The 27,551-nt window shown below is 38.6% G+C and overlaps 1 protein-coding gene across 10 annotated transcripts in view; it reads right to left on the minus strand.

Annotated features, from left to right (window-relative positions):
* ATP11B (ATPase phospholipid transporting 11B (putative)) overlaps positions 1-27,551 on the minus strand; it is a 146,569-nt gene that overhangs the window by 65,717 nt on the left and 53,301 nt on the right. For all 10 annotated transcript variants that reach the window (XR_011969071.1, XR_011969072.1, XM_072618357.1 and 7 more), the window contains 6 exons: positions 20,293-20,400; positions 19,959-20,087; positions 11,256-11,359; positions 9,597-9,644; positions 7,697-7,761; positions 5,087-5,168 (listed from right to left, as the gene is read on the minus strand). Coding sequence is in view for 8 of the 10 variants with exons in the window: in XM_072618357.1 (XP_072474458.1) it covers positions 5,087-5,168; positions 7,697-7,761; positions 9,597-9,644; positions 11,256-11,359; positions 19,959-20,087; positions 20,293-20,400 (536 nt within the window). In the remaining 2 variants the exon portion in view is untranslated. The remainder of the gene's footprint in view (positions 1-5,086; positions 5,169-7,696; positions 7,762-9,596; positions 9,645-11,255; positions 11,360-19,958; positions 20,088-20,292; positions 20,401-27,551) is intronic.

The following is a 27,551-nucleotide window of genomic DNA, read 5'->3' on the forward strand; positions in this document are numbered from 1 at the left end:
AAGTAACCATCCAATGACCTCCTGAGACAGCCCACTCCATTTGGTCAGCACTGACTGGTAGGACATTCTTTACACAGAGCTGAGATTTCCCTCCGCAATCTCTGGTTCTGTTTGGGGCCAAGCAGAACAGGTCAATGTCATTTAACTATTTAGACAAAGCTCTGTCTCCCCAAGTTCTTCAAGCCTTTTCTTCTCCAAGTTAAGCAATGCTAGCTCCTTCAATTCATCCTTACAGAAGATGGTTTTAGAGTCCCCTCATCTCCCTGGCCACTGATCTCTAGCTTCTCTCCAGTTTATCAATGTTCTTCCTAAAATTTAGTGCCTAAAATTGAATACAATACTCTTAATATTGTCAGATCAAATCAAAAGACCGAAAGTTTATCATAGCTCCCTTGTTCTGGATGAAAGTGAGCCAGGCAATAGTCAACAAGCATTTACTAGGTGCTTACTATGTGCCAGGCACCACACAAAGCACTGGAACTCAAAGAAAAGCCAAAATACAATACCTACATTCAAGGAGTTCACATTTTTTTGGGATTCGGGAGGAGCAGCACAGAACCAATCATGTACATATAAAATATGCAGAGAAAATGCAAAGTCATCTACAAGAGAAGCAGTTCAGAGCGCTGGCAAAGGCCTCCAGCAGGAGAGTTGGCAGAAGTCAGGAAAATGAGGTGGTGAAGGCGAGGTGGTAGACAGAACCACTGAGGGAGAGGGGACAGCTAGCCAGTGAGAGGAGATGGAGTGGCGCATGAAGGAATAGCTAGAAAAACAATATCACTAAACTGCAGAGTATATGGAAGAGAGTAGTGTAAAAACCAGGTTGTGGAGGGCTTTAAAAGCCAGCCAGTTCACTGAGTTTGATCCTGGAGGTAAGAGTGAACCAGAGCTGTTGACTGAGTAATGTATTGACATGGTCATACCTTCACTGTAGGACCACTGCAGCAAATGAGTGAAAGAGTATGTGTGTGGGGATGGGGGAGATGGAATGGAAGGTATTCAATGAGGAGACATGATGGAGAAGTCTCGAAGTATTGCAGTCAAGGGAGAAAAGGGATGTTCTGAGCTCAGCTTTAATCCATAAAGGAAAATTTTGGAGTTTGTGGCTCTAGCCTCCAAAGGGACAGAGTGTGGTGCTGAGGCAGAGTACAAAGGCCAATGGTCATATCCCTGGTCTTGCGGTCACCCCAAAATGCACCACTTCCGTGTTTACAAACTCCGAAATTTCTTTATCTGATTTATTTTCTTTATCTGATCACAATCTGCTGTAATTTCACCTTCCCCCTGCTCTGTAACACCAAAGCCTGTTTTCCATCCATGCCAAGACCTTCCAACCTTTAACCCCTCAGTTCTTTCCCATGCCATGACTCCGTGGTGAATCAGTTCCACTGTACTCCTTTCTTTAATCAAGCCCCTTACCCCTTATCACAGCAGCGATCTTGTCCTGCCAAGACCTCAGTTCTAGGTCACTCGCATCATCTGCTGCCTTTGCTCCTATACATCCTGCTAAATGAAGCTGGAGAAAATCATAAAACCACACTGATAGGGCCCACTACAAATTTGTTACACAACTTCAATTGGACCCTCACTATGGCAATCTATTTATAATTCCTTAATTAACTCACTATCCCACATACCACAGCAGTTCTTCCAAACCTTTTCCTCATTCTTCAACTTACCATGGCTCCCCCTTCCCCTACTATCTCAGCTGAGAGCCATGCTTCACATTTTATTGAAGAAACTGAATCCAGTTGCCATGTGCTCCCTCTTCACCCTTTCTTATTATTATCTATACCACTCAACTGCCTTTTGCCACTATCTACTCCTTCCTGTCTCACATAATGAAGTAGCCTTTCCCCTTGCCATGGCTAACCCCTCTACATGCACAAATGATCTCAATCCATCCTGCTTCTTTTTTAAATTTCAATTTTAAATTCTAAATTCTTTCCCTTTCTTCTCTCCCTGAGAAGACAAGGAAAATAAAGGTCAGTACAGATACAGATAGGCAGGTAAAACAAATTCCAATATTAGCAAAGAAAGAAAGAAGGAAAACAGAAAGAAGAGAAGAAAAAAGAAAAGGAAAGAAAAAAAGAAAAGATGCTTCAGTTTGCACTATGAATCCATTGCTTCTCTGTCTGGAGGGTGAGGGTAAGTTTCATCATGGATCCTTTGGAATTGTGATGGGTCACTGTGTTGATCAATCTATTACAGTCTTTCAAAGTTATTTCTTTTTGCAATAGTGATTGTACAAATCTCTTTTCTAGTTCTGCTCACTTCACTCTGCATCAATTAATAAAAGATTTCCCAAGTTTTTCTGAAACGATGTCCCTTGTCACTTCTTAGAGCACAATAGTATTCCATTACATTCATATACCACAACTTGTTCAGTCATTACCCAATGGGTGGGCATCCCCTTAATTTCCAATTTGCCACCACAAAAAGATGTGTTTTTATATTTTTTGCACATATGGGACTTTTTTCTTTTTATTTGATCTCTGGGGTATAACAGACCTAGTAGCAGTACTGCTGAGTCAAAGGATATGCTCAGCTTAACAGCTTTTTGGGCATAGTTCCAAACTACTTTTCAGAATGGCTAGGCCAGTTCATAGTTCTACCAACAGTGCATTACAGAACCTGATTTCCCACAGCCCCTTCATCATTTTCCACTTTTTTTTTTTTGGTCCACTTGACCAATTTGGCCCCTTGAATATCCCAGTGTTCCAGTTCCTCAGCTTCCTTATTTTCCATGTGTGAAGTGTTATCTCAGAATTGTTTTAATTTGCATTCTCTAATTATTAGTAATTTAGAACATTTTCCCATATGACTACTGATAGCTTGGATTTCTTTTTCTAAAAACTGCCAATTCATATTCTTTGACCAGTTATCAACTGGGGAATAGCTCTTATTCTTATAAATTTGACTCAGTTCCCTAAAAATCTTAGAAATCACACCTTCATCAAAGAAATGTGTTGTAAATATTTATTTCCCAGTATCTTGCTTCTCTTCTAATTTCAGCTGAAATGGTTCTGTGTGAAAATCTTATTTTAAATATAATGTAATCAAAATTATCCATTTTACTACTTGCTCCTCTCAATCTCGTTTGATCGTGAACTCTTCCCCTATTCACAGAGCTGAGAAAAATTTTCTTTCATGCTATTCTACTTTGCTTATGATGTCATCCACTAAATGTAAATCATGTACCCATCTGGCTTCTCTTGGTATATGATAGGAGATACTGATCTATACTAAGTGTCTACCAATCTGTTTTCCCAACGGTTTTGGTCGAGTAGTGAGTCTGTTCCCTAAATAGGTGGGATCTTTTGAGTTTATCAAACACTAGACTACTGGGTTTATTTGCTTCTATATATTGTATACCTAATCTGCTCCACTGATTGACCTATTTCTTTTTAAAATTAATTTTTAAAAAACAACTACAGCTTTGGAGCATATTCTGAGATTGGGTACTGCTAGTCCCCCCACCCACCCACCCTCCTTCCCATTTTTTTTTCATTAATCCCTTTGATATTCTTGACTCTGTGCTCCCTTAGATAAAATCTGTCATTATGTTTTCAAGTTCTATAAGGTAATCTTTGGTAGCTTAATTTACTTATTCAGCATCAAACCAATCAATTTAGGTAGCATTGTCATTTTTACTATACTGGCATGACCTATTCACAAGCAATTATTTCTCCAGTTATTTAGGTCTACATTTGCCTTTCCTAACCTGTCTCCTTCTTATTCTTTATTCTCCTTCATGCAGGGTACAATCCTGCAAAACTGCCCTTCTTGCTGTTTCTAATACAGATAACTGCATCTCCCAACTCTGCCTGTTCACTGGCTGTTCCCTTTTACTTTGAATCTTCTCCCTCCTCCCTCCTCTTCTCGGCTTCTTTAGCTTGCTTCAAAACTCAGCTCAAATCCACCCTTCCACAGGAGGCCTTTCTAGTTTCCTGAACTACTAGCTAGTATCTGCCCTCTGAGGCTAATTTCTATCTATTCTGTATACATCTTGTCGTCCATAGTTTGAATGTTGTTTCTCCCATAAGAATGTAAGTTCTTTGATGGTGTGGACCATACTTTTGCCCTGCTTCGTATCCCTAGGGCTACAGCAAGTATACAGTAAGTGCTGGCATACAGAAGCGCTTAATAAATCCTTATCGACTGAATGAGAGCAATGTACTTTAGTGTTCTTATCTGACTTCCTCTTATTAGGTTTTAACCAATACCTCGGTCCCTACAGAGGAAATTAAGATGTACTGTTACAGTCCCTACCCTCAAGGAGTTTATAATCTAATTGAAATGATAAGATAAAAACAGACATGACTAACTATAACACAATGTGAAACAAGGTAGGCACTGTAGGAAAGGCAGCAATCACTATACAAGTTCTGAAGAAGTAGTACTTGATCTGACCCTTGAAGAATGGCTAAGATTCCAAAAGACCAAAAAGTAGGGAAATAACTCCTGGTAGAAGGAAGAATCTTAACTAGAACTCCAAAGTGAACAAGCAGAGCATATTCATGGAATGGTTAGGGATTCTGGTCGGCTGAAGCACAGGACTCATAAAAGCAGTGAAAAGTTAGCCTGGAAGGTTAAGTGTAGAAGGTTTAGATGATAATCTTTTTCTTAAAAGATTAATTCAATTAGTAAAATGCAGCTAGTGAAGAATTCTGAGTAAGGAAGTGAAATGTTAGAGAGTTGTGGAAGCTGACTACATCCAGAGGGGGAAGACCAGGGAGAAGAGGCTATTTCAACAGTCTGAGACAAAATACACTGACAGAGTGATCTGGAGTAGCAGTAGTGGACACTGAAAGGACCAATCAATCCATCAATCAGTCAACCAAACATTTATTAAGCACCTACTTTTCTGAGGCAGACAAGAGATTTTACAAGTAGATATGGTAAAATGTGGTGGCTGATTACATAAGGGAGACAAAGAAGTAAGAATAAAAATAATGCTGAGGTTTTAACCCCCAGAGACTAGAAGATGGTGGTACGCTTTAAATGAAATATGGAAGTCAAGAGGAGGAAAATATTACACACTTATGCTACTGTAAAAATAAATGGTTTACCTTAAAACACTTACTTCTCTACTGCTGATCGCTTCTGTGACTTGCTCTTATAATTTAATGCCATCTTAGTTTCCATTCCTGTGTATATTGCAACACCTACAAAACAAAATCAAACTTGGCATTTTTTATAAGGAAAAAAACTACATTTTTGCCAACAGAATTTGATTCATTTGAGGTTACATTCTATCAATCCAACACTGGGAAATAATGCATGTTTAAGGCTGGTGTAAAGAGACAGTGAATTAAGTGGGATAACCAAATTATTTATTACAGAATCACCAGATTTAAAGCTAGAAGATACCCTAAAAACTGATTAGTCAAAAATAAGCTAAACTATACGTCTACTTATTATCTAATATCTGATGTAATGAGGTCAAGAAAATAAGAAAAGGGATTGGTCTTAGCCAAGAGGTAAGGCCCTATCTTAACCAGTCACTGATTAAGCAAAGGAGTCAAGGAGTAGAGAGTGGGGGGTGACGTCCAGACATTCTGAGATGCTGAATAAGTAAGAGAGAAGAGGAAATGTGAAAATTAGTGTCTATCTGCTTGCTAAAGTAGGAGGTGACATCCTTTCTTAAAGGGAGGTGGGAGGGATGGTTTAGAAGGTTTAGAAAAGATGTTATGAGGAATGTGATAGAATGTCAGTCAAGGAAGAGAAAAAAGACTGCTGTGGACCAATGAGGGCCAGGAGAGACCAGATAATGAATTTATGGTGGCCCTAGTCAATAGTCACAATACTTCTTCCACTGATATTCAGCAGTGTGTAGAAGAGGTGATAAGGCAGACGATGGGGTGGAGCAGAGCAAAAGGGATGGTAGGACAAAAGGGCAAGGTATCAGAGGGCAGAAGGCAGTGTACAGCTGAACTTATTTACTACAAGGTTAAGACTTCAAAGGGAACATCCTTGTGTGTAGCTGAGCTAGAAAAAGGGTGCTAATCATGGGAATCAAGGATGATGATGAACCAGGAAGTCAAAGATTAGAGAAGAAAAGAAGCTGCAATCTTGGAGAAGGAGGGAGGTGCCATGGTACAGTAGAAAGAGTACCAGATCTAAAGTAAAAAGACCTGGGTTCAAATCCTGGTTCTGTCACATATCCTGTATTAAGTTGAGCAAATCACTTCAACCATTGAGGGTCTCAGTTTCTTCAAAATGAGTGGATTAGACTAGATGGCTTCTAAGGTCCTTTCAACTCTAGTCTTGTGATCCAAAACCAGGATCTGAATAGTGTGAAGAACTTAGTTATCTTTAGTGATCAGATCTATTAGAAACACATATTTCAAAACATGTTATTTCTTAGTTACATAAATAGCTACTTGAAGAAAAAACTCCTCTAACAAGTTTGACACACGAAGTATGGGGTCTAAATATCTTGTAGAAGGGCTTCTAGAAAATTAAAGACAATAACTTCAGATTACAAGGTTTGTATTAAAGTAATAAAGGACTATTTACCTAACAGAAAGAGAAATAAGTCGAAGATACAGTTGTGATGTTGGATCATAACAATTAGTGATATACAGTGTTGAGGATGAGAAAGAAGTATTACAGAACTACAAAGACTCAAAACAAATTTATGAAAAACAGGCAGCAATTAGCAAAAAATGTTAATTCTACCACCTTGGGGCAGAGGCTAGCATTGATATGGAAGCCATTAGTCTTGATCAACAGCTAGTACCTTAAAGTTAAAGGTCTAATCAGTTCAGCTAAACACTAAGGCCTTTCTTAATTTAATTTATTTCTAAGTTTGAGCCCTTAATATTCTGCTTCTACAGGTGATCTCAATGGATAGAATAAACCTCCAACACAAGACTGACAACAGATGTCAGCATAGGGTATCTAGAGGTGATAGTGAGGGACGAGGTCCTGGTGTGCCTGGGCCATGAGAGAAGGTACACACTTAGTGCGGGGGAGAGAGGCCAGGTGTGTGGTACCTTCCAGAAGGAAACTAGGTTCTTGTGAGTATAAGAAGATGGAAGAAGTATGAAAGGAAGCTTATGTTGAAGGGAACCTTGTTAATGACAGAACAGAGGTTCCACAGAGCCCAGAGTTGGGCAGAGCAAATTAGGGATTTGGGAGGTGTAAAGCAGAGATGGACGTGAATGAGACAGCAGCAAGGAGAGCTCAATTCATTGACAATGTTGCATAGACATCAAAACCAATGTCATAAAAAGCCTCTAAATGATTAAATACAAGCAGGAAGGTAACTCATAAAATGCAAACATAAAACAGGATCCAAAAATATCAAAACATAACAATAACTCCACCTATTTCAACGTTGTGTGCACTTGGAAGAAAATAAAGATTTTTAGTAAAACACAAAGATTTTTAGTAAAACATTCAATGCATCTATACATTGTGGTTCCTAATACCCTGTGTGAAGACTCAGCATGCTTTTAGAACAGTTCTTTACATTTTTTTGAGGTCATGGACCCCTCTGGCAGTGTAGTGAAACCTATAGACCCCTTCTTAGAATAACGTTTTTAAATTGTATAAATAAATTACACAGGACTACAAAGAAAACCAATTCTATTGAAATATAGTTATCAAAGTATTTTTAAAAGCAAGTTCACAGATCCCAGCTTAAGAATCACTGCTCTAGACCACAACTTTTAAAATGTCTACAAACCAAAAATTTCTTTTGTGTTCTTTAGTCTGGCTCCACGAAGCAAGAGACTTTCGGGCCCAAGAGGTCTAAGAAAGCAAACACATAGAAAAAGTTTAATTAAAAATTATTAGACTCCAAAATTCTGCCAACTTTAGGACAACATATTCTCATTTAGAGACACAAAATGTCTACAATAACCCCAACGTTTACAAAAATAATTTCAGCATAGTAAAAACATAACAAAAGATTTCAGCAACTAATGAAATAAAAGATTTTCCAGGTGGTATACAGTGGATAGTTTTAGACTTGGAATCAGGAAGACATGAGTTCAAATCTTGCTTCTGGTACCGACTAGCTGTATAACTTTGAGATAGGATGTGAAGCCAGATCTTTCCGAATCCAATCTCTAAGCCCTATTCACTACGCTGGTCAAAGGATATAAACAATTTTCAAAAGAAAAGGTGCAGGGGTAGCTAGGTGGCACCCTAACCCTAACCCTAAATGCCCTGGAGTCAGAAGGACCTGATTTCAAATCCGACCTCAGACACTTGACATTTGCTAGCTGTGTGATCTTGGGCAAGTCACTTAACCTCAATTGCCTTGGCTTGTCCCCCCCCTTCAAAAATAAATGTAAATGATTAACAGTCATATGAAAGACTGCCACAAATCATTAACAAGAGAAATATAAATTAAGGCACCTCTGAGGCATAGATTGCCTGACACCTGACAAAAGATGGAAACAGCCACTACTGCAGGCACAGGAAGAAAATAAGTACACCAACAAACTACTGTTGGACTTTTAAAGTGATCCATCCATCCTGGAAAACAATGTGGAATTGTTAAGAAATGGAACTGAAATGCTTATGCACTTTGATCTAGTCTAGCCCCTTCATTTCACTGATGAGAAAACAGGCCCTGAGAAGCTATGACTTGATCCGTAGCTCCAGGTTCTCTGACTCCAAAGCCAGCTCCAATTCCACTGTGCCACAGTGCCCCACCAGTGCCTAAGGAGCAGATGGTACTACAAGCCTGGAGCTCAGGAGAGAAAGGAGGGCTGGCTGTACAGAGCTCAGAGGCATTTTCAAGGAAATAATAACAGGAGAGTATATTATTGGGAAAAGAATAGTACCCAAGAAACAGTATAAAAGATAGTGTTTTTAAAAACAGCCAAAAACTGAGGTGGGCTGGTCACAGAAGAAGATTGAGGAATCAGCAATCAACAGCTCCCAGGTTGCATTTGCACCTGATATGAGGAAGGCCTCAGTAAGCTGGCTGGACTACATCTGGAGGTTTTCATGGGAAAAGATAGACAAGGATCATGCAGGCTGAGAAGGCGGGTGGTAGCCATAGAAAAGGCACAGGATTTGGAGACAGGGTTAGGTCCTGGCTCTGCCACTAGTTACTGTGAGTGTGACCTTGAGCAAATAGTTTAATCCAGAGTCCACTGCTGGGCATTTATGTCAAGATGGTCAATGAGAAAAAAAGAAAGGCAGCATACATGCCAAAATATTCACACCAAACTAAGCGTTTTCAATTGACTGAAGCAAACAGCAATTCTATCTCTTGGGAAATTTAAATTGGGGCATATGAACATGCTATGAGATTATACAGAACTATGATACATACTGAGAAGAATGCTAAAATGAAAGTGAGTACAGAGTCACTACAATGAACAGTCCTGGCACTGCTCAACAGAGAAGAAATACTTCCCCTCCTTCCACAGGGAGCTAAGGGTTCATTAACTTGGAGTGCCACACATCCCTGTCAGGTACAGTTACAATGTTAGGTGGAGTTGATTAACTGTTTTGGTTATAAGGGAAGGTGCATTTTGGAGATGTTTAAAGATGATCAAAGTAAAGTCAAAAGGCATCAAAAATCCATTTAAAAAAGGAATTTGATAAAACAAAACTTTGTATCTTACCTTACAATTTCTTCCATTTGTTGATTCAGTATCATTCTTCCAATGAATCTACAAAAGAAGTCAAGATAATACAAAAATACAAAATATAATTTAAAATTTATTCGTAACATCAGTAAAAGATCCAGTCTCTACAATAGTCTCTCACATATAAACTGTAAAGTTCAACTATTATCTCTGGCTTCCATAAAAACAGTTGGCCTCTATAAAGTCTTTGCTGATCCCACTAGTTTTTAGGGCTTTCTTCCTCTTGAAATTATTCAGAATGCTTGGATTTACATAGCTGCACACACATTGGAATTTCCCATCCCATGCCCAGTAAGACTATAAACTGATACAGGCAGAGACTGTTAAGTTTTTATTTTTGTTTCCCTAGAATCAAGCACAGACATTGAATATAGTAGACACTCAATAAAAATGTGCTGAATTAAACTTGTTGAACTAACATATACATGATGGCAATAGTTACAAAAAGCAATGATTAAGTCACAAATCTTAAGGACATAACAGATTCCAAAATAAATTTCACAATCTGATTTTTTAAAAATTACTTTTTGTTGACTATTCACGGAAATTAATAGATGAAGCACATAGATACAGACATATAGATATCTATGTGAATATACAGATGTCTATATATTATTCCAGTCATCTAATATACCATAGATATTCTTATGGAAAGGATGAAAAGATGTGGGCTAGAAGATAATACAATTAAATGAATCTGGGAGCAACTGAAAAGTGAAACTAAGAGAGACATCATTATCATTGGTAACTCAGAAGGAGGCTTCTGGTGGAATGCTCCAGGGATCTTTGTTTAGCCCTGTACTTTGAAACAATTTTATCAGTGACCCAGATAAAAGCATAAAAGATCCCCTCATCAGATCTGACGATGATACAAAGTTGAGAAAGACAGCAAACACACTAGATGACAATCAGGAACACAAAATAATACTGATGGGCTAGACAGAACACTGGACCAAACCTAATTAAATAAGCCTGTAGAGAGATAACTGTACTGCAACCATATCTGAAAACCATCTTCACAAATATAAAAGGTGTGGTTATCAGACAGCAGGTTATTATCATCTGTTTGTTGTTTTTAAAGATATAGGGGTTTAAATGAACTCCAAGCTTAATACAGGAAGGTATGGCAGCAAAAAAGCAAATGCCATCTCGGGCTACATCTGGGAATGGAGAGATAACCCACAGGACTCTGCCCTCCTTAGCTACTTCTGCAGTGCAGTGTTTAGTTCTCTGGCACCATGCAACATCCATGGCACCTAAGAATTGGTACAGGATCTCTGGATGTTCATGCTAGAAAAGAGAAGGGGGAGTGGAGGGAAGGGGACGTGAAAGGCTATGGAAGAGGTGTTGGACTTGTTTTGCTTAGCCCTGGGTGGGGGCAGATCCAGGGGCAGGAAGTGGACACATAAAGAGGTAAACTTGAAAGAAAGCTCTAACAATGAGAATGCTTTAAAAACGAATGTGGCCACTCTCAGAGGAGTCAGTCGCCTTCTTGCGAAGTCTTGTAACAAGACTGGATGAACACTCACAGGGTATATCACAGTGCTCCAAACCTCTTCTCTCTTTTACACTGCACCCTCTGGAATGTCCTTCCATAACAAACTATCAATAAAAACTTAAATTTTAAGAAATCACCTGTACAAATCTGCTTCTGGCTGCTGACATTCTATCACAGCTATGAGTGTGTCCAACTTGGCAACAGTTTGTAACACTGCTGTCTCTGGAACTGCCACATGAGTCTGAAAAGAAAAGAAAAGAATTTTATAATAAAAAATACCGTGATTTATAATAATGTTATATATATATTATGTAATAATATATAATATCATAACGTTATATAATAATATTATAATAAAAAATACCATGACATCAGGGAACTTACAAGTCACTCAGTCCAAGCCCTTCATTTTGCAAGCCAAAAACCAGGCACAAGGCGATTAAATGAACGGCCTGAGACACAGTTTGAGTAGTAAAGCTGAGATAGGAGGATCTCAGGTTCCTTCACTTCCAGCCTGATGCTCTTCGTATTATACCGTTATTTAATAATATGTTTGTTATTGTTGTTATTTTCAGTTGTGTCTGATTCTGTGTGACCTCATTTGGGATTTTCTTGGCAGAGATAATGGAGGAGTTTGTCATTTCTCTCTCCAGCTCATCTTTACAGATAAGGAAACTGAGGGAAGCTTAAGCTTAAGTGACTTGCTTAGGGTCACAATGCCAGTAAGTGTTTAAGGTCAGATTTGAACTTAGGAAGTTGAGTCTTCCAGACTTTAGGTCCAGCACTCTATCCACTGCGCCACCTAGTGCCCCAAAATTTGTTTTACTCTACATTAACAATATAATATCTGAAATTATTCTAGGCTTACAAGAAAAAAAATCTAAATTCATCACCAACTGATAATACCTCTCAGGAGGTCAAATAAGAGTTGATTGGGTAGAGCCAAGATGGCAGAGTAACAGCAGGGACTTTCTAGAGCGCTCTCAGGCCATGGAGGAGCTCAAAAAGGCTTCTGAAAATCAAGTAAGAGAAGCAGAGCAAAAACTGGGAAGGGAAATGAGAGTGATGCAGGAAAATCATGAAAAAATGGGTCAACTGCTTGCTAAAGGAGACCCAAAAAATGCTGAAGAAAATAACACTTTAAAAAATAGACGAATTGAAATGGCAAAAGAAATCCAAAAAGCCAATGAGAAGAATGTTTTAAAAAGCAGAATTGGCCAGATGGAAAAGAAGATCTAAGAGCTCACTGAAGAAAATAATTCCTTCAAGGTTAGAATGGAGCAAATGGAAGCTCAAGACTTTATGAAAAATCAAGAAATTATAAAACAAAACCAAAGGAATGAAAAAAATAGCAGACAATGTGAAATATCTCACTGGAAAAACAACTGACCTGGAAAATAGATCCAGGAGAAACAATTTGAAAATTATGAGACTAGGACAATTAAGGAAGCTGAGCCAAGATGGCAGAGTAGAAAGACGCACATACTCTAGCTCTTCCCTCACAGCCCATAAAATACCTGTAAAAAAATGACTCAACAAATTCTAGAGCAGCACAAGTCACAAAACAACAGAGTGAAAGAGATTTTCAGCCCAAGGTAGACTGAAAGGCCAACAGGAAAGGTTTATCGCACTGGGCACAGAGCGGAGCCCAACCTGAACACAGCCCAGATCCCTCAACTCACAAACTCCAAAGAAAGCTTCAAAGGTCAATGAGAAAGGTTTTCCATCTGGGTGAGAAGGGAACCCTGTTTGACCCTGTAGGCAGCAGCCTTCCACCTGAAGCCTCTGGGGGAATTGAGCAACTGATCTGAATCTCAGCCCTGAGTGGTGACCCCACCCTCTGTCTAAAGCCCCTGAAGGAATTGAGCAGCTAACTGAATCTCAGCCCTGAGCCTGGCTCTGGGGTGAGGAGGAGGAGCAGTGGCCCAGTGGAGCTGGAGACGGCTGTGGAGAGGGTATCCTATTACTCATAGATTCCGAGCAGAAAAGTTTTTGGTTGGTCCTAGACCAGTGGGCACACCAGGAGAGGAGTAAACTCCTCTTCCTTGATTATGCCACCTTGGAGGAACTGAGATCTTACAGGTACCCAGAGCACACCCTACTCTTGACAAAGGACTCAAAAGTCAAATAACTGGCTGGGAAAATGCCCAAAAAAGGGGGAAAAGACTATAGAAGGTTACTTTCTTGGTGAATAGGTATTTTCTCCCATCCTTTTGGATGAGGAAGAACATGCATACTATCAGAGGAAGTCAAGGCTTCCAAAACCTCCAAAATAAATATTCAAGGGTCTCAAGCCATGGAAGAGCTCAAAAAGGATTTTGAAAATCAAGTAAGAGAGGTGGAGGAAAAACTGGGAATAGAAATGAGAGTGATGCAAGAAAATCATGAAAAGCAAGTCAACAGCTTGCTAAAGGAGACCCAAAAAAATGCTAAAGAAAGTAACATTCTTAAAAATAGACTAACTCAGATGGAAAAAGAGGTCTAAAAAGCCAATGAGGAGAAGAATGCTTTAAAAAGCAGAATTAGCCAAATGGAAAAGGAGGTTCAAAAGCTCAATGAAGAAAATTGCTCTTTAAAAAATTAAAATGGAGCAGATAGAAGCTAATGACTTTATGAGAAACCAAGAAATTACAAAACAAAACCAAAAGAATGAAAAAATAGAAGATAATGTGCAATATCTCACTGGAAAAACAACTGAACTGGAAAACAGATCCAGGAGAGACAATTTAAAAATTATAAGACTATCTGAAAGCCATTATCAAAAAAAGAGCCTAGACATTGTTCTTGAACTGTTTTCCTACATGGAAAGATAATATTTGTAACTCTTAAGACTTTTCTCAATATTTGGGTAGTTGAAGGGATTTTATACACACACACACACACACACACACACACACACACACATATATATATAGACAGAGAACACAGGGTAAGTTGAATAAGAAGGGATGATATCTAAAAAAAATAAAATTAAGGGATGAGAGAGGAATATATTGGGAGATGAAATGAAATGGGGCAAATCATCTCTCATAAAAGAGGCAAGTAAAATGTTTTTCAATGGAGGAGAAAAGGGAGGAGGTGAGAGGGAAAAAGTGAAGCTTACTCTCTTCACATTTGGCTTAAGGAGGGAATAACACACTCACTCAATTTGGTATGAAAATCTATCTCACACTACAGGAAAGTAGGGGAGAAGGGGACAAGTGGGGTAGGGGGCATGATAGAAGGAAGGGCAAATGGGAGAAAGGAGTAATTAGAAGTAAACACTTTTGGGGAGAGACAAGGTTAAAAGAGAGAACAGAAGAAATGAGAGGCAGGATAGGATGGAGGGAAATATAGTTAGTCTTACACAACATTACTATTATGGAAGTCATTAGCAAAACGACACATGTATAGCCTATATTAAATTGCTTGCCTTCTCAGTGGGGATGGGTGGGGAGGGAGGAAGGGAGAGAAGTTGGAACTCAAAGTTTAAGAAACGAATGTTAAAAATTATTTTTACATGCAACTGAGAAGAAATACAGGTAATGGGATATAGAAATCTATCTTGCCCTACAAGAAAATAGAGGAGATGAGGATAAGGGAAGGGAGGAGTGTGATAGAAGAGAGGGTGAACTGGGGGAAGGGGTAGTCAGAATGCACAATGTCTTCGGGTGGGGGGAGGGGAGAGATGGGAAGAAAATTTGGAACTCAAAATCTTGTGGAAATGAAAGCTGAAAACTAAAAATAAACAAAATTTTTAAAAAGACTTGATTCTACTTTTAATGAACAGCAATCATTTTAATGAACCAAGAAAAAAGATATAAAAGCTATATTAATAAAACATAAACTGTCCATTAAAATGGACATTCCATTTCAGTTCATAACATCCTGCTAAATTATATTTAGCAAAAGGTTAGATGGCAGAGAATCTATAACTGCAAAGTAAAGGGAGGGAGATTTCAAAAGAAGTTGCCAAGGAGAACCCTACAGCCACCCTCTTGAGTTGGTGGCTCATAATTAAGGTGAGGTAGTAAGCAGAAATATATATATAAGTTGAATACTATTTCTAACTAATTCATAAGAAGAAGAAGAAGAATACTATCTAAGGCAAATGTGAGTTGAGATCATGTTTGATGCACAGCAATCACATAAAAAAAAATCCGTGCAGTATTCATCATTAATGAAAATCTTCAGATGCTGGTGTTCACATCATGTAAAGTGCTGAACTGCACAAAGCCCAAAACACTGCATGCCCCTACCATGAGATACACTCTTACCGAAGTAGCCATAAACAAAGTGAACAAAAAGATGCAATGTACAGGTTTTGTTGGGTATTTGTACGATTGTGGACACAAGGAGATACACTAAGACTCTGCAGATGGAAAAATGGGGTGAGATAAGGAAGAAGTGACTGTGCTGCCTCACACATGCATAGTCAGAGGGCCTTCAAGGAGCCCAAACTGATCTCTGATAGAGCCCCTTCCCTTTGAATGTCAATATTCTAGCAGTGAAGCTATGTGGCTGTTCATTGTGGAACATCATGACTTCGAATGAAATCAAAGTCCAGGTGACCATAAGGTATCCTAAGAAAGCAAAGCAGGCTAAAACATATCAACAGTGTCTTATATGACATACTTTTCATAGATTTTATATTTATATTTGCACATTTCCACCAGTAGAATCTAAGCTCCTTTAAGGCAGGGGGACAGTGGAAAGACAGATCTGGGTTCAAATACCATTAGTTGTACATCACTGTATAAAAGTCACAATCTCTGTAAGCTTCCTGTTTATCTCTCAAATGGGAAAAACACCCAAGGTATTGTGAAGATGAGATGAGTTCAACACAGTGTTCTGCAAACCTTAAAACATTATGTAAAAATCCACTATTAACAAGAAGGAGGCTGGTCAAGAGTAGCAGAAATGGCAGCTTAGCTTTTCCATCACAACACCGTCCACAAAGCTCTAGAAAATGCACTTGGCCAAGTCCCAATCAGGAAATCCAAGTGAAAAATCAGTGTCATTTTCCAAGACCAAGTTGGCAAAGGGAGAAACAGAAAAGTCTGTGGACATTGGTCTGGCCAGCACCGTGCAGTATACAGAATATCAGCATACAAGGATCGAGGGAGACTTTGGAAACTGCGGCCCAGGGCAGGAAGAGGACCCAGTGGGCTCCCTGAACTAGTGTAGAGAACAGGAACAAGTTCATTACCTACTTCTAGGTCAGAGATCCAAGGTGCATGGAAGAGGGAAACTGCCCCAAGAAGTCTTGGAGAGGAGCAGTCATGTACCCCAAGCTGTGACAAGAGCAAGAAGCAAGGAGCAAGTGGAGACACAAACAGCAGGAACCTGACCTGTGCTGGACAAGGAGGAGCCTGCAGCTGCATTTCTGCAGCTGCAGAACTTTCCAGTTGGACAAGAGTGGCTGGGTCCCACCACAGTCTACCAGAACTTCCAGCCAGGGACAATCCCACAGGCATGTCCCTCAGCCCCAAACTTGGGTCAGAACTTTGTCTTTGACCATATCCCTTTGGGAGCACTGGACATATGTAAATCCCCAGACTGAGCTGTGTCTAGGCTCATTACCTCAAGAAAAGAGCATGCCTCCTGTGCTCAAAATGTGATCCTACTGCCACTGACCAAGAAAAAGAGTTTGATCTAGAAATCTTTACAGATCTTTTCCATTTTTCTTTGTCTATTCATTCTATTTCATTCTTAAATGCCTTCAGGATAATCTTGGTTAACTTATTTCTTACCCTTTCTCTAATACATATTTTGCCCCCACTAGTTGTCCCCATGTTGTACTGTTCACAATCTACCACCCTCCTCCCCTATACAATTTTACAAATGAGTTTATAGGATAAGGCTGCATCAGTTAACTGCCATCTCCTTCCAATCTGCAAAGTTTGAGTGTGTTTGCAGGCTAAGAGTTTCTAGTCTCTTTTCATCTCTTCACTGTAAGGATCATATGATAGCCTATTCCATTCTCTTATCCATTTCCCATTTTTAGCATCAATAGCTTAAAAAAATGGGTGCTGCCTCAACTCTGCTCCACATTATCTTCGATTTTGGTATTGGTTAAGATCTTTAGTATGAAAAGTTGGGAGTCTGATGGTAGACAGATGATTCAGAAATGACTCACATTGTTAACCAGCTGTTTCTTGTCAATTTGATTTATTTTTGTTTCACATTATTTGGTACTCTTACCATCTTTGTTTGATGCCATTTTTCTACATCCTTTTGCAACATATTAGGGATTTAATATTGGAATCCAAATACGGTAGTTCCATTGTCACTGACAGAGAGAAGAGATTGTTTATTTTTGTCTATTCATTTTCCTCCCGCTTCTGCCCTGAAATGCTCTCAGAATTATCTAGGCTCTTACGCTGTTCAAAATTTTCTACTATTTGCCTCCAGAAGTTTTTACAAATGAGTTTACACTCCACTGTTATACTGTTCATTGTCTGGAGTGTGGTTCCCATGTTTTTTTCATACAACACACCAGGAACTGAGGTGTTTGCATTTCTAATGTGATGGTTCCACTATTCCATTTCACATGCATGTTATCTTTATGATTTTATTTATAAGTCTTCACAGGATGCTTGTGTTCATCTGAATCTCTAGACAAGTGTTCCTCAGGCTTATCTGGTGCTCCACTGTTTTAAACTATCTTTGAAACTGATCCTGTTTAACATGTTGTCATCCTCCTCTGTAACTTTTTCCAAGTGGGCTTATATCCTAAAAAAATCACTGTTGCTCTTGGAAGCAACATATCTTTGCTTAGCAAGGAGATAAAATCTTTGATGACTGAGGTGATCTGGTGCTCTTGTAGCTTCTCACGGAAGCAATCATCTTATTTTGATGACAAATGGCACTAGCAACATTGTACTAATTTACTCTTGGTGGCTCAGTAGGGAGAGCGCTAGAGTTATAGTCAGGAAGACCTGATGTCAAGTCCAGCCTCAGACACTTACTAAGCTATATGACCTTGGGCAAGTCACTGAATCCTATCTGCTTCTGTTTCCTCAAAATGGAAATAACAGCACCTACCTCTCAGAGTTACTGTGAGGATAAAATAAGCACCTATAAAGTGCTTTGCAAACCTTAAAGTGTTATACAGACCCTGGCTATTAACCAGCTATTATCTCTATTCTGTTTATTTAAGTAGGTCAAGGAGGAACTATTTTCATTGCATGTAATTACCTTCTTATCTTTATCCTTTCTCTAATTCAGTATCAATTCTGAACTTTGTTCGAAGTCAATCTGACTGCACATGGGCAGCTGTTTCCAAAATAATTTCCATACTGATAACTAGTTTACTATTTGAATAGTAGTATAGAGATCCTGAAATTCACAAGAGACAAAAACCAAGAAGGACCTAACAATTAAATCCATGACATAAGATATCTATACATGTACAAAATGTACATATGTACAAAATATACATACGTACAAAACAGAAGACAAAGTACAAAATAGTACAAAATATGTTTACAAATTTAACCTTATACATTCAAATGCTACTCAAATGCCACCTCTTTGTGGCATGGTGGAAACCCAGGGTTCTTAAAGGCTATTTGAGTAAAGTACAAGTTCTGAGATGTTCTATCATGCTGGAGAAATTCTTAACTAAGGTCCAGGCAACAAATTATATATACTTTCTAGGGAACAAATTAATCATGTATGGGGAGACTCATCACCATCAGATCAATCATTTGGCAATCAATTCTTTATATCAACCAAGAATCAAAGGAAAAGTATAAAAAGGCCTTTATTCCTATGTGACCCTTTTCTATATCTAATGTGGCAATGTCAGAAAAGGAAGTAAAGCTACTAAAAATCACACAGTTTTTGGATAGCACATAAACATTAATTTTAACTGTTAGTATGCTAACACTAATCTCTATATGTGAGATATTTTGTCCAATAACTAACTAGTAGACACTGTGCTAGATAAACAATCGTGACATCCTTGGTATAAACAAAACCAGGTGGAGCAAAAGAAAATGAAACAAGAATGGCTTACAGATTCTTCTTGGAAAAACAAATAAAGAAGTTGGTAGAGTTAGCTTTATTGTTCAATCAAAAGCAATAATAAATACAATTTTGTGGGATGTTTGGTATTTCATATTATAATGCTTATGATAAGTATTTGCAAAGACATCACCATGAAAATCAATCACGCTTATCCACTAGCATCTATCACAAAGGATGAAATAGAGCCATAATCTGAAGAACTTGAAATAAGACCCTCCAAATTAAATCAACACACACATTAATAGTCAATGACTTCATTGTAGATATAGGCATAGGGGATGATAAAAAAAAAAATGTGTTGAAAAACTTTTTCAGATGTAAAACACTAGCAAAGTCAAAAGGATTGCCAGTTATATATTATACGCATGAAAATTTTCTTGACTGAGGACAGTTGGAAGGTGCTAAGCATGGTGCAGTTGGTAAACAAGCATTTATTAAAAAGCTACTGTGTGTGAGGTGCTGCACTTGGGGATGGGGATCCAAATATAAAAGTAAACACACCAAATAAAGTTCCCATCACTGGAAGCGTACAAAAAATAAGATGAGTGATCAATTGACAGAAATTTTGGAGACAGAATTCATGACCTGGAGATACAACTGGACTAGATAATAATCAAAGTTCAATCTAACTCTAGGATTCCATAATTTTACAAAAAGAAAAGCTAAATGTAATTTAATTTTATACTTCCATAAAACCTTTATAAAACAAAAGAAAAAATTGTCAGACTATGTGTCTTGATTTGGGGCTTGGAAATATGTTCACCTTCCCTATATTTCTTTAAATCCTACTCAATGGAACCAACACAAATATTTAAATCTACACACACCTTGAGATTAGTTTCTCCATCCAGGCTAGCAGTGGTAACATGGCATGAACCATCCCCTCTGTCTGAAGATAGAAGCACCAAATCAGCAGGAAAAATCTCATCTTTGGCAATTCTGACAATATCCCCTACCTAGAAAAAAAAAAGTGTTTGAAAAGTTAAATTGTTTAAAATGGCCTAGAAATAGATTTTTTGAAAAGTTTTGTTATACCCTACACAGAGTACCCACAGAATTTCAATGAGTAAAACAGGTCTTTAACTTAAATCAAAAGCAGATTATAATTCTGAGTCAAGCCATTCCATATCTCCTGCTTTCTATTATTCACCAAATGCATACCCGGATGTTTTTTGATCTAGTTTTCACAAGGCCACCACTTCGAACAACATAAACAGGAGCTCCATTTACTTCGTTATCTGATTTGTGTCGCAACCAGTCTTCATATCCCTGTAAACAAATGAAGATAAGAAAAATAAAAGCATTGTTGCCATAACTTCGGAACACTACCAATTCTTCCTTCGTCCTGCCCCTTCCATCCTCCTGACACTGCCACAGCCCTGCCGTAGTCCCTAGTCCTTTTCCACTGGGGGCTACTACAATAGCTGCTCACTGCTTTCCCTGCCTTGGTCTCCTCCCACTCTATTCCATCCTCCACTCACCTGCCAGGCTAAATCTTCCTAAAGTTCATCTGACTATGTCACTCCCTCTATTCAATGAACTCCAGTGGCTCCCTATTGTCTCTAGAATAAACTCTACAATACTGTCTCTGAAAGCCCTCACCACCTGGTCTTCTGTCTTTCCAGTCTTCTTACACCTTATTCTGTGATTCAGTGACACTTGCCTCCTGTCTCTGGGCATTTTCACTGGCCTTACCCTGGGCTGGGAATTCTCTTCCTCTCCTAGCTTCTTTCTCCAAGTCCCACTTTCTGCCAAAAGCCTTTCTTGATCCTTCTTAATGCTAGTGCCTCCTCCTCAGATCACCTCTGTGCTATCCCTGTATAGATGTTCCCTGTGCATAGTAGTTTACATATTTTCTCCCCCCTTAGATTGTGAACTCATTGAAGGTAGTGAGATCATGCTGACCCTTCTTTGTATCCTCAAAGCTTAGTCCAGTGACTGGCACATAAATAATACTTGCAATCATACACATACAGTAGAATATTGATATTAAAAAGAAGGGCCTTTGCTTTTTCTGGAAGAAGCTTGGAGTCACTAAAGGGGTGATGCAATTTCCTGAAGGTAATTTAACCTGTTCTCTATCACTGGAATTGATAAAGTTTGTATGATACGAATCTCCATGTTGGAGGAAAGCTTTTAAAATTTGCATTCTGCCCTAACAATTAAAAACCTTTTCAAATTAAAAAAAAATTAAAAACAAAAGACACAGTGGGATCTTTTTGTTTTGCTCCTTTCAATCAATAGGTTGACTGTGAAGATGAGGTGTGCAACAGAGAATGGTTTGCAAATGCCTCCTTGCTTCCTCCTATTTCCATTTAGGATATGCTCAGTATTGCAGACAAAGACTTTAGAAGAGATAAGAAAGTAGACAATGAGATTGGCAATTATGGATTTTCTACCCACTGCTGCTATAAACCATGAATTTTTTCCCATTTTTTGGCTATCTTTCCCCTTTTTCAGATATCTTGTGAAGTGATTCCTCAGTGCTTTCATGACTGTGTTATGTGGGTATAGAAATACTGTGGAAATCCTCGGTGTGAACATTGGCTACTGGGGCTACTAATCTTCCCATCCTCATCTGTCCAAGAGCCATTCTATTTCCTCACATAAACAGTCCAAAACAGGACAGTACCTCCCCATCAGCTGCTTTAGAAGAAAATATTGCTACAGAAGTGATGACATACATATTTCATTTTACGTCTCTTTGTTGTCCAGCCAGTTTCATTTATGAATGTTTTGGCAATGGTGTGATTCAGTCTACACCATTGATCTTTCTACAGACTTATTTTCACTTTCACTATTTTAGACAGTGATAGTGTGTTTAGTCTTCTGCTATGTCCTTACCTATATTATTTTACAAATGAGTTTATAATCTAAACTGGTTTTAGTGAGGACAACACTAGTCCTCTCTCTACTTGGCAGAGATCAAATGTGTCCTGGATAAGGCAGTTCCTGGGCTCTTTTGGTTTCTCACTATGGTGACTACATATCAGTTAACTTTTTATATGATATAATGATTACAAGGATCAACATTTTCCTTTTGCAAAACCTTCCAACTTTTTAGCATTGACAGTTCATTTGAACAGATAAGAATAAAGCCACTACAACTGTATCCAATATCATCTTCTTATATTTTTCTACCATTTTCACTTGAATTTTGACCTTTGCTCTAACTAATCAATGACTGGTTTGCACATAAACAGTTAATTCTGCTATTGCTCCTATATCAGGAACAAGTCATTTTTTCTTTGTTTACATTTATTCAATTTCATTTTTTGGTGATATTGCTCAAGATCAATATATCCAGCACTCTTTTCTATGAGACAGTATTCATGATATACAGACAAGAGGATCCTCAGTACTTTACAAGCATTTAAGCCCCTTTCATTTCTCTAAGCGAGACATGTTTTCCAATATAGAGTGTAGGACAGTAGAAAAAGGCTAGATTTGGAGTTAGGGATCCAGATTTAAATTCCACCTACCACCCTTAATTTGAATCTCAACCTAAGGGTGGAAATGTAGGGCCTATAGTTGTAACATGCTGCTCCTCTTCCCTCTTTTCCTCTATTTCTTTGGAAAATGAAAAGTTAATCTGACACCTAGATGTCAAACAAATCTGTGAGACCCTAGCTTACTGTGTCCTAAGTGAGTTCTACTGAGAGTACAAACTTCCTCTGCAAAGTTGTACTACACTGAGCAGGGAAAAACAAAGGGTCATGAACACAGCAGGCTAATACTAACAGTTTGTATTTGTATAGCATTTTAAAGCTTATAAACCACTTTCTTTATAAAAACCGTGAGGTGACTGTCATGCACAAACTGAGTGTTTAATGAGCACCTGATGAATTCAACTAAGGTTGATAAAAGTGTTACCCCTCATTTTGCAGTTTAGAAAACCAAAGCCTTGTCCAGGGACACAACTGGCAGGTGTCAAAACTGGAAACTTCAGGAGCTGGTGAATAACCCACTCTCTCCACTACATCTTACTACCTATTGTGATACGGACAAGTTCTAACAGGCAGCAGCCTGACAAAAATGGGAAGTTACTCAAAAATGGTGTACTTTTAAAACCAGTTGTATTATTAAAGCCTATCAAATGCAATGTTTTGGGTTTTTTTGTCAACTACATGCCCTTCTTAACATTCTTTGAGCTGCTAACAAGTACTATTCCAGAATACTAGACACCTCATTTTACTGATAGCTCAGCCTAGAACTGGGTCCTGAGCCTGCTGAGCCATGGGGCAGGTGACAGAAGCCATGCCAGGATCAACAGACCCAGGCCAGGCACTGTTCCCATGCTAGTTCTGGGAGGATGAGGAGTTATTCTCACTGCAAAGTGAGGATAACAAGGACTCATTATGACCTTATTATCTGCTTTGATTCTCACAAAGGAACTGTGAAATAAGGTGTTTTGCAAACCATATTGTTCCTAACGAATACAAACTTAGGACTAAGTAGGAAATGATGAAGGAAGAGCTAGACTTTTCTCTTTTTTTAATTAATGAATTTATTTTTAGTTTTCAACATTCACTTCCACAAGATTTTGAGAGTTCCAAATTTTTTCCCTATCTCTCCCCTCTCCCACACCAAGACAGTGTGCATTCTAATTACCCCTTCCCCCAATCTGACCTCCCTTTTATTACGCCCATCCCCTTTTCTTATCCCCTTTCCCTTCCTGCAGGACATGACAAATTTCATACTTCATTGCCTGTATATCTTATTTCCCACTAGAGTTACACTTTTCTAACTAGAAATACTGGAAATTGTATGTTTATATAAACATAATATTCCGTGGGAGCCTTTAATTTTCACTCAGCATGCTTACTAGATTCCTTTGTCTCTCCTTTGATTTAAAATGCCATTCAGAGAAAAAAGAAATGATAATATGACAAAAGGATATGGATGTAGCTAAGAATTGTCTTGATATTTTCTGGTAAAGCTATTTCTCTCCAAGTTCTAACCTGTATAAAACCAATATTATATTTAAAAGTAAAGCCCTATGTAAAAACCAACTTTAGAAAACCATAAAAAGATACACAAACACTTAACAATTTGTTCATGTGTGAAAATTCATTGCCAATTTTTATAGGTCACATACTTGAAACATATGTTTTTAGGCTTACATTTTCCTTTAAATATCAGATAACACCCTGATACTTCTAATGGGCAATACCAAGTCATAATACTTATTTAGAAACATTTAGGTGTCTGAGGGAAATAAGATATTAGAAAATAGGTTGGCAACCTTTGAAGAGAAACATTCTCTGAATAATATTCTTAAGACTAACTTTTTGAAGAACCACACACATTTTTATAACTGTCTAGTTTTTTAAGTCAAAGGATTATGAATTAAGAGCTGGAAGGGGCCTTAGAGGACACCTAGGCTTTCTGATGAGCAAAGTGAGGCCTAGGGAGGCTAATCTATTTATACAAGGTTACACCAAGACTAAAAAGGGCAGAAATGAGACTGGAATTCAGGTTCAGCACTATACACACACAAACACACAACACACACACACACACTCTCTCTCTCTCAACAAGCATTTATGAACCTCCCACTGTGTTGTGCCAGGTACTGTGCTCAGTACTGAATATATAAAGAATCAAACAATCACTATTCACAGGGTCCTTATATTCTAATGGGGAGAAAACAAGCAAACAAGGACATGAGTACAGACAGAAAAAATACAAAGAGAATAAACACAGGGAGAAGGACTCTCTGGGGCAGAGGGGAGGGCGGGCATTCCCAGAATCTGGGATGACTAGTACAAAGGCATGACGCTGGGAGATCAAGTATCTTTGTATGGGAACAGGGACAAGTCTGGCTGAACTGTAGAATCTGGGAAAGTGAGTAACATATAATAATGCTAAAAAGGATAGCTGGGGGCCACTGGGTAAATATTCACAGTGCATATGGATGGTGAGCCCCAGCAAAGGTGGCTGAGGAGTGTCAGACAGGCAAGAGGAAAACTGGGACACAGCAAGGTCATAAAAACCCAGAAAAGATCTAATAGCCAGGATAATAAGGTAGTCAACAGTGTCAAATTCAAGAGACAAGTCAAGAAGGATGAGTACTGAGAAAAGACTAACAGATCCGGTAACTAGAAGTTATTGGTAACTTTGAAGAGAGCAATTTCAGTTGAGTGATGAGGTCAAAAGTCAGACTGCAAAGGAAAAGAAGTGAATGAGAGGAGAGGAAAGGAAGACATTGAATGTAGATAGCTTTTTTCTAGGAGTTTGCCTAAGAAAGGGAGAAAAGATATAGGATAATAGCTTCAAGAGATAGTACAGTCTGGGAAGAATTTTTTAGGAATGAGGGAAACTCAGACATGTTTGAAGGCAGTAGGGAAAGAAACAATTGACAGGGAGAAGGCGAAGATTAAAGGAAAAGGGGTGATGAATGAAGTTGTAATCTGCTGAAGAAGACAGAAGGGAGATGGAATCAAGGGCACGTGTAGAAGGGATTGTTCTTGGAAAAGAAAACTACTTTGTCAGGAACTGGGGAAAAGGAGAAGACGGGTTGATGTCTATGCATTTTGAGATAAAAAGAATGGGAGAAGACAGAGCTCTTGAATAGTTTGTTTTTTCAGTAAAGTAGGAGGTGTGTTCCTCAGCTGATCAAGAGAGAGCAAGGAAACGTTATGAGAAGCTTGAGGAAGGAAGAACAGCTTCTATGGGGAGTAAAACAGGAAATCAATTAGGGAAGAATAAATGAACCACCTTTCCTTAATAAGGGATAATGTTAATTTATAATGAACCCAGTCAGCACAGCTCTATTTATCAGTATATAAGCAGGAACAGAGGAAGCAGATGGTGCAAGTAATGCAAGGCTGAGGTTTGGTTAGTGGATGAAGTGGGTAGAGGACCAAGGGTGGAAGGATTCAAGAGCAGAGGACAGTGTAAAGGTGAAAAGGCTAACTATAGAGCCAAGACTGGAATGGAAATTAGTGTCAGAGATATTATACTACCCTTCCTTTACTGATTTAAAGAAGGCATATAAAAAAAAGTAACAAAAGTAATACTATAGAAAGACCAAATAGAACCTGAGGATTTTCAACACCCTCTTCTCTAATTTAGCTCTTCAGTGCAACAAGGTTTATCAGATTAGCTAACTGTCAGCTCTGAAAACAGGATGCCTATGGATGTGAGTTGAATATGGAAGGATAATATCTAAAAAAATAAAATTAAGGAGTGAGAAAGAGGAATGTATGGAAGACAAGGAAAGGGTGAGAAAGAATGAGGTAAATGATCTCACATAAGAGAGGTGGAAGGGAAGACAGCGGGTAACATCTGAACCTGACTCTCACTGGCACTGGCTCAAAGAGGAGCATACATACTCAGCTGGGTACAGAAATCTATCTTACCCTACAGGGAAGTAGGAGGGGAAGGGAACAAAAAGGGAGAGGGCTGACATGAGGGATGGCAGATCAGGGGAGGTGGTAGTCAGAAGCAAAACACTTATGAGGAGGGACAGGGTAAAAAAAAAAGGAGGGAGAGAGAATTAACAGGGGGGAAATAGGATGAAAGGAAATACAGTTAGCAATAACTGTGAAAAAAATTTTGTGGCAAGTTTCTCTGATAAAGGATTCATTTCTCAAATATATAAAAAACTGAATCAAATTTATAAAAATAAGAGCCATTCCCTAGCTGATAGTCAAAAGATATGAACAAGTTTACAGATGAAGTAATCAAAGCTATCTATAGCCATATGAATAAAAGCTCTAAATCACTACTTATTGGAGAAATGCAAAGTAAAACAACTCTGAGGCATCACCTCACACATATCAGATAGGCTAATAAGACAGAAAAGGAAAATGATGGGTGTTGGAGAAGATGTGGGAAAAATGCAACACTAATGCTTTGTTGGTAAAGCTGTGAACTGATCAACCATTCTGGAAAGTAATTTGGAACTATGTCCAAAGGCTATCAAACTATGCATATCCTTTGACTCAGTAATATCACTACTATATCCCAGAGCAAAAAACAAAAAGGAAAAGGTCCTTGATGTAGATAAATGTTTATAGTGGCTCTTTTCTGGTGGCAAAGAATTAGAAATTGAAGGGTTGCCCATCAACTGGAGAATGGTTAAAAAAGTTGTGGGATATGATTATGATGGAATACCTTTGTGCTAAAAGAAATAATGAGGGGGGCAGAGTCAAGATGGCAGAGTAGAAGGACGGACCTTAGACCCCCATAGTCCATAAAATACCTGTAAAAAAGTCTAAACAAATTCTAGAGCAGCAGAAGCCACAAAATGACAGAGTGAAACAGATTTCTAGCCCAGACAGCCAGAAAGGTCTATCACACCAGGCTCAGAGTAGAGCGCAGCCCAGTGTGGGCCACACGGCATAGACAGGACTGGAACAGGCTTCAGGTCACAGAATTAAGGGCAGTTGCTGCAGTTCCCAGATTTTTCAGCT

Source organism: Notamacropus eugenii, chromosome 6 (assembly GCF_028372415.1).
Source record: "Notamacropus eugenii isolate mMacEug1 chromosome 6, mMacEug1.pri_v2, whole genome shotgun sequence".
NCBI lineage: Eukaryota > Metazoa > Chordata > Mammalia > Diprotodontia > Macropodidae > Notamacropus > Notamacropus eugenii.